Source organism: Trichechus manatus, unplaced genomic scaffold, assembly GCF_000243295.1.
Source record: "Trichechus manatus latirostris isolate Lorelei unplaced genomic scaffold, TriManLat1.0 scaffold00001, whole genome shotgun sequence".
Taxonomy (NCBI): Eukaryota; Metazoa; Chordata; class Mammalia; order Sirenia; family Trichechidae; genus Trichechus; species Trichechus manatus.
The window spans coordinates 18432447-18439991 of record NW_004443937.1 but is presented as its reverse complement, the minus strand read 5'-3'; the positions used below and the strand labels follow the sequence as shown (position 1 = coordinate 18439991).

At 61.9% G+C, this 7545-nt stretch overlaps 1 protein-coding gene across 1 annotated transcript in view; it reads left to right on the top strand.

Annotated features, from left to right (window-relative positions):
* The window catches only part of PLXNA1 (plexin A1), a 47763-nt gene that overhangs the window by 20438 nt on the left and 19780 nt on the right, over nucleotides 1-7545 (top strand). The window contains exons 7-10 of the mRNA XM_004368686.2: nucleotides 619-718; nucleotides 2167-2281; nucleotides 5277-5477; nucleotides 7403-7499. Of these exons, the coding sequence (XP_004368743.2) occupies nucleotides 619-718; nucleotides 2167-2281; nucleotides 5277-5477; nucleotides 7403-7499 (513 nt within the window). The remainder of the gene's footprint in view (nucleotides 1-618; nucleotides 719-2166; nucleotides 2282-5276; nucleotides 5478-7402; nucleotides 7500-7545) is intronic.

The following is a 7545-nucleotide window of genomic DNA, read 5'->3' as shown; positions in this document are numbered from 1 at the left end:
CTGGGGGAGACAGGCTCGTGTGTGTGATGAGGAGCCCGCAGGGTGGAGGGAAGGGTAGATGGGGGGCAGGGCAGAGACTGTGGGGCAAAGCCTACCTGGCCTGTTTACAGACAGCAGAGAGCCAGGGTGCTGGAGGGCAGTGGGGATGAGGTAAGAGATCCTGTGGGCAGGTCATGCGGGCTTGTGGCCCCTGGTGCGGGGTGTGGTCTCGGGGTGGAGGGTGATGGGCCAGGGTGAGCACAGGGTCCCGTGGCTGCTGTGGTCTGTCACCCAGTCACCCCAGACTCACCTGTAGCCCAAGTGCAGTGCTGGGCCAGGCCCGGGGGTGTTCCTTGACCCCACTGCCCCACCTGTATGTCCACCAGCAGTGGGTCAGGGTGGACAGTGGGGCCTGGTGGGCCTCCTCAGCTGGGACTGGGCCGTGCCATGTGTGCTTGCTCCATGAGGGCCTGGAGGGTTCTTGGACATGTCCTTCCCTGCTCTGGGCCTCAGTTTCCTCATCAGCAGAACAAAGGCTTGGCCTGGTTGGGGGTCACTACAAGCTTGTGGGATGGGGCCCTGGCTTCTTCGGCCCTGGGTGGCCTCACTGTGTCTGCGCGGCCCATGTGTTTCTGACAGGAGACCAGCGGGTGGTGAAACTCTACCTGAAGTCCAAGGAGACGGGGAAGAAGTTTGCATCTGTGGACTTTGTCTTTTATAACTGCAGTGTCCACCAGTCGTGAGTATCTGGGCCACTGGGCTGTGGGCCTGGGTGGGCTTAGCTGGGTCGTGCACGCCTTGCCTGCCCTCGCCCCTGTCCCCTGCGGTCCTGTTTGCTGTCTTCTGCTCTGCCTTCCTGGAGCTGGAGACCCACCCGCGCAGCTTCTGTCTAGTGGGGCGGGGATGGTGAGAATATGCTATTGGGTAGGAGGGGAAGCGGCGTGGGAACAGCTGGAAGGCAGGGGAGCCCCGGGGCCAGGCACAGGGCCCAGACCGAGGGAGATTTGCGTGGCCTGAGTGGAGGGGCCGGTGGGCAGAGGTCAGACCTGTCAGACATGGGCCAGGGCAGGAGTGAGGGTCTTGTTGTGACCGCAGCACTGGGCAGGCATGCCAGACTCTGAACTACACACGGGGATCGATGGCCACTGTGGGGAGGACAGGCTGTGGGCCCAGAGCGGAATGGGTGAGGGAGGAGGTGGTGGTGGGTGGATGGGAGATGGTGGTGCCTGCTGTTCTGGGCCTGGTGGATGGTGGTGGGTGCAGATGGGGTCTCCAGGTCGCCTTCTGGTTTACTCCCCCACTATCCCCAACCTGGACGAGGTGTAGCCTGGCTCAGCCTCGCATGCGCATGTTGCCTGTCTGTGGCCCTGTCTTGGCTGTGGGCACCCAGCCCTTGGCACAGCCTTAGAGAATGGGAAGCGCTTTGTTCCCCGTCGTGCCTTTGCTTACTAGCGTGTGACTCAGGGATCCATTCCCGCCGCAGCTCTGTCGAGCACCTACTGTGTGCCAGGCAGTGGCTGAAATAAAAGTGGAGTTTCTTGTCTTCTGTGGGCAGGGCCTGCACAGTGGTGGCCAAGCCAGAGGCGGGCTGCCAGGGCTGGGGAGACCCTTGCAGGAAGATGGTGGGGTGTGCTGGGGATAGCGTGTGCTTCAGGGCTGTTGAGTCAGTGAGGTGGATGCTGCATGCAAAGGTGTCCGTCCATCCTGAGACTTCCTGAGCACCCATTCCCACCAGCCCCGTTAGAGGCCTGGGGCCCGGTTCCTGTCCAGGTGGAGCCCATGCTCTGGAGGAGCAGGTTGCACTGCTGCTGTTTGCCAGCTGCTCGCCGCTCATGTTTAAGTGTGAATCATTAAAATGGAATGAAGTGTAAAGCATTGTCCCTCAGCTACACTGGGCATGTCTCAGGTGCTCCAGGGTAATGTGTGGCTGGTGGTGCCGCATCGGACAGGCAGGTCTAGGCTTGCCACCACCAAGGGGAGTTCTGTTGGACCATGCTGGGTTGGAGGGTCGGTGATGACTGGCTCTAGGGAGAAAATCAGTGAGGCGGGTGGGGCCAGCAGACCAGGGGCAAGGGAGGAGCAGACTACCTGTGTCCTCGGGAAGAGCTGTGCACAGGCCCTGAGGTGGCACTCTGCATGGTCAAGGCAGGGCTCCCCGGGACCTCATCCCTGGGCCTCTCCCTGCAGCTGCCTGTCCTGTGTCAACGGCTCCTTCCCCTGCCACTGGTGCAAGTACCGCCACGTCTGCACCCACAACGCTGCTGACTGCGCCTTCCTGGAGGGCCGCGTCAACGTGTCGGAGGTACGACCATTCCAGTGGGGGCAGGGCCCGTGTCATCGCTGGGACTGGTTGGCCCCTGCTGGGCAGAGCAGATCTGTGAGCTGCATGGGCAGATGGAGGAAGGTGCTCCGGGTGGAGATCGCGCTGGGCAAGGGGCCTGGGGAATGGAGGCCTGAGGAGGGCAGGGTTGGGGTGTACAGGGATGAACCACAGGTAGCCTGGGGCCAGCCTGGGAGAACTCTGGGCGCCAGGCCCAAAGGACGTTATCCTGGGCTGTCCTGGCTGGTGGTGTTTGGTGGTGGCTGCTGGTCTCCTTGGTGAACCCGCTGCCCTTGGGGAAGCGGGGGAAGCCTTGGATGAGGCCCTGCACTTAGACCTCTGCCTCAGGGCTGCAGACTGAACTTCTGCAGGCCACAGGTAGGCTTGGGCTCTCAGGGTGGGCAGTGTGGCCAGAGCCAGGAATGTGGGCCTGGGGCCAGGTGGGGCGAGGCCTGGGGCCCTGCACTCTGCGGGGCAGACCGGTGAGGGAGACGTCGTGCCTGTGATTAGCTCGCAGCGCCGCTGGCTGGCTCTTGGAGTTGTTTGAAGCACTGCGTGGTAATTGATAGTAATTAGATAGTAATTATTTTGGAGATTGGGTGAGGCACTGACTTTGTTTATGATCAGAGGTGCCACTTCTCCTGGGGTCTGAGGCATTCAGGACAAGTGTAGGTCAGGTAGGTCCTGGGCCAACAGGCCCGGTGGGGTGGGCAGAGGCGGGATCTGGTGGGCAGGGCCCAGCATCTAGTCTGGGCTAGGGGAGCCAGGATTTGAGGCCAAGGCTGCATGCCCAGTGGGTCTCCAGTCAGCACCTCCAGGTCCCCAGAGAAACAGAAGCCACAGGAGACCCACGGATATGGACTTCCCCTCCACCCTCAGTGTATACCTGCCCACCTGCCCCTGCAAAGGCGCCCTCTCCCTTGCAGCCCACCGTTGGATGAGCCCCTTCCTTCTTTGCCTTCAGTCTCTCCCTCTTGCCCCCCACCCATGTCACCATGTGGTCACTCCCCCTCAAAACAAGCAAAGGTCCCCGAGAGCACAGGTTCTGCCATCCTGCTGAAGGCCTGTGAGTGAGGATGCAGTGAGTTCTTGGAGACCCCTGCCCATACAGGGGAGGAGTGGGAGGCACAGGTGACCAGATCCTGACTTTCACAGTGGGAAGTGGGGAGCAGTGCCCAAGATGGGGCGCTGGGAGGCAGTGCAGGTGCGTTACTGAGTTGGGCACACCCCTGAAGGAGGGAGCCGGAGCCAGAGACGAGAAGGCCCTGAGGGCGGGGGCACTGCTGGTCATCATGAGCCCAAGTTCTTTCCAATTCAAACAAGTTGATTTTTCAGGTCTGTGGATCTATTATATTTACTGGAGACATCTAGATAAAAATTCTGGGATTGATGCTGGTACATAGTTAAAGAAAAGAATAAGTATCTGTGGAATGAATTCATTCTCCCAAAAACCGCTTCCTCAGTCACACATTCTCCCCCAGCCCTCCCCAGCCCTTTATAGGCAAACCTCTCAAGGGAAGCCTGTACTCACTCTTCTACCTCCCCAGACCATGCAGCCCCCCAGCCCACCTGAGACCCCCCACAGCCCCCCGAGACCCTCACAGCCCCCTGAGACCCTCACAGCCCCTGGAGACCCTCAACAGCCCCCGAGGGCCCCACAGCCACCTGAGACCCCCACAATCCCCCAAGACCCCCACAGCCCTCCCGAGGCCCCCACAGCCCTCCAAGACCCCCACAACCCCCCAAGGCCCCCACAGCCTGTCATCTTCCTTCCCTTCTGGAGAGTCTAGGGAGTGTGGGTAGTGGGTGTGTGGGTAGCACTTGGGACCCTGGCTGGATAGGCCTGCGCGGTGTGTCCTGGCACTGGCCAAGAGGCTTCCATGGACTTGCTGGCACCCATGGGCCAGGCTGTTACCTTCTGACTTCCGCAGGCACTTTTTGGTTGGAGTGTGTGGCAGCAGGCTGCTCAGCCTGGCTCAGACCACTCCAGGGGCCCCAGTGCAGGCCTGGGCTTGAGCCTGAAGGAACCTCCCAGCCTCGAGCCACCCCCTTTCTCATAGTTGGGGCCCCAAGGTGCCGCTGAGACCCACAGAGGGCAGACAGAGGTGCTGGTGCCCAGGTGGCAGGGCACACGGGGGTTTGTCTGGGGAGAGGGAGGCGTCAGGACAGTCAGAGCAGAGTTCCAGTGCAGAAACAGTCAGCTGTGGAGGGCAGCGTGGGCAGGGGGAGGGAGCAGGAGGCCCTGGGCTGGGGGCTGGCCCAACCTTTCCTTGCATGGGACTGGTCCCAGGCACCCTTAGCGGGACGGGTCAGTGCTGGGATGGGCTGGGGTTCCGTGTGTGCCAGTGCCTTCCCCAGGGCCTGCAGCCTCAACACTCCGCGGGAATCACAGCCCCTAAATGTGAGGCCAGCGGCCTTGCTCAGGGACTGTACCCCCTCCCTGGCCCCAGGGTGTCTGTGTTTGTAGGGGGGCATCCCTGCAGAGCTCCCAGCCTTGCTCCCCAGTGCCCATGCATCTCTGCAGAGCCACGCAGCCAGCCCACCAGGGAGGTGCTGCAGGGCCTGGGGACCAGGCCTGTTTCAGTGGTGTCTCTATTTAAAGCTCTGCTTCTTAGTTCCCTCGGGCTGGCTCTCCTGCGGCCACTGCCAGCTGCGCTGCAAGGAAGCCGGCCCATTGCATCAGTTATTGTTGCCGAAACGCTGGCCCTGGGGGGCCAGGCTGTTTTTCTGCCTGGCTCTGGCTATTTTTACTGCTCCCCGGGCCCTGGGGCCCCCTCTCAGCTGCCTCCAGGGTCTTCCAGCTGCGGGCCAGATGGGACTCTCTCATTTCCAAGACCGTGGGTCCCTCACCTGAGGCAGGGCATGCTGGGCCAGAGGGGGCCTGTCTGGCCAGCCGGCTGCTCCTTGCCCTAAGCAGACACAGAGGTGGTCACCCTGCCTTGAGGGCCCCAGCTCAGTGGAAGCCTTCTTGCCATAGGACTGCCCGCAGATCCTGCCCTCCACCCAGATCTACGTGCCTGTAGGCGTGGTGAAGCCCATCACCCTGGCAGCTCGGAACCTGCCGCAGCCTCAGTCGGGCCAGCGTGGGTACGAGTGCCTCTTCCACATCCCGGGCAGCCCAGCCCGCGTGACTGCCCTGCGCTTCAACAGCTCGAGCCTGCAGTGCCAGAACTCCTCGGTGAGTGCCCAGGCGGAGGAGGAGGGCCATGTAGCCAGGGCCCAGGGCCCTGCCATGCCCCTCGGGTCTGCCAGGCTGCAGGTGGAGGGCTGGGCCAGTTGGCTCTCCGAGAGTTGCCTAGATGTTTGGGGGGGTGTTGTCTCAGTAGTGGGGTGTGGCAACTGGGAAGTCAGGGCTAGATAGGCAGCGTTTGCCTTTGTGTGGAATTCCTACCAGTCAGGTTCTGAGTGTGAACTGTGTCTGCTGGCTGTCACCATCCCTGTCGCCCAGAACGCCTGGTCAGGGCCACAAAGCCCTCTTGACTCTGAGTCCCTGTGGCCAAGTGTGGAGCGGCCTGGTGTTCATATCAGTCTGTGCACCTGCGGATCAGCAGTGGGTGCTGCCTGAGGGCTGGGGGAGAGCTCCGTTGGAACGCCACACGTGATGGCTGATGTTTTAAGGGCTCTTTGTTCAGGTTCAGCAGTTTGGTGACAGGTGATTGTTAAAGGTGGACAGCAGGAGTACGTTGGAGTTGGGAGGCCTGGGTTCAAGTCCTGCCCTCTCGTGCATTCTGATCTCCGGCAGATCCCTGCTGTGCTCAGGGCCTCAGCCACCTGACTTTAGGAAGCACACGGTCAGGAGAGCAGGGAACTCCCTCTAGACACCTTTCTTGGAGTGGGCCAAGATGTGGTGGTTTTGGGACGTCACCTTGGACATTTGGCCATTTGCCAGGCCCCACCCCCAAAATCCCAGGGAGGGGTGGTGGGGAGGTCAGAGTGGGACAGCGTCTGGGGGCCACAATGGGCCTGCCCTGGGGCTGACTGTAGCCTCCCACCCGTCCCTCTGATCCTCTACTACACTTCCTGTGTACCCTGCACTTCCGTTTCCTGCTCCCGGCCACTGTCCCTCTCTCTCTGTCTGCTCCCGTCTTCCTGGACTGACTGACGTTGGTCGGTCCATCAGTTGGTCGGCCGGACTCTGTTGTTGTTAGTGGTCCCTGCGCCCCTCCCTGCGTCTGTCAGCCACTGTCGGCTCTCTCGTCTCCCCTTGCCCCCTGTGCCGCCCGCCTGCCCCCTGCCCTCTCCAGACCCACATTTATCTTTCCTGTTTAAAGGGAAAAGGGAGTATCAGGAGAATTTGATAGGACCCAGTTAAACTCCAGTAGATAAAATAATGATAAATTGCTGGCTGCCTCCTGAGACGCTGGGCTGCCTGCCTCCACCTGAGCTGGGAGGGGTCGAGAGTACCCATTGCAGGAAGTGGGGCACGCTGGGGCCCAACCTGGGCTCCGGGGAGGATGGCCGTGAGCACAGAGGACCCTGCGTGGGGGTGGATGGGGTAGGGGCAGAGCCTCCCTGCTGATCTGGCCTACGGTGGGGATACCCCACTGCGGGCACCTCACACAGCCCTGGAGGAGGGACTGCTGGTGCCTCCCGGCAGACAGAGAAACAGGTTCACAGAGGACCCCTGACATGTCCCAGGAGCCTGGCTAGGATATCCTTGTGTTGGGGTGAGGCACACCCCGGCCTGCAGGTTGAGGGCCCAGTGCTTGGGTGGCCTCCAGGGAGATCACATTGGGGTGGGCTCTGGGAAGTGGGATGTCACCCCTGGAGGCTGGAGGGCAGGGCCATGGCCAGCAGGAAGTATGCCTTGGGGGCCGAGGGTAGCTGGGTTTGGCCTGCAGCAGCAGCCCCTCAGCTGGCTGGCTGCGTGCGGGCTGCTGAGAGAGGTTGGGCTCTGCATTGGAAATGGGTCCCACCTAGAGCCGTGGTCCTGGGGTACACTCAAGCCTGCTTCCCACAGTGCACCTGAGGGCCAGCCTGGGGCTTCTCCTGGGGCTCCCTGTGAGGGGCTGACGCTGCTGGCAGGGGTGCCTCCCACCACCGTGCAGTGTGGTCTGGGCAGTCGCTGTGGGTGGTTCTCTGATGCCCCCCTCCCGCCCGCAGTACTTCTATGAAGGGAACGACATCAGTGCTTTGCCCGTGAACCTTTCGGTTGTGTGGAACGGCAACTTTGTCATTGACAACCCCCAGAATATCCAAGGTGAGCTGTGGCCGGGCACAGGGCCGGGGGTAGGGGTGGGCCGGTG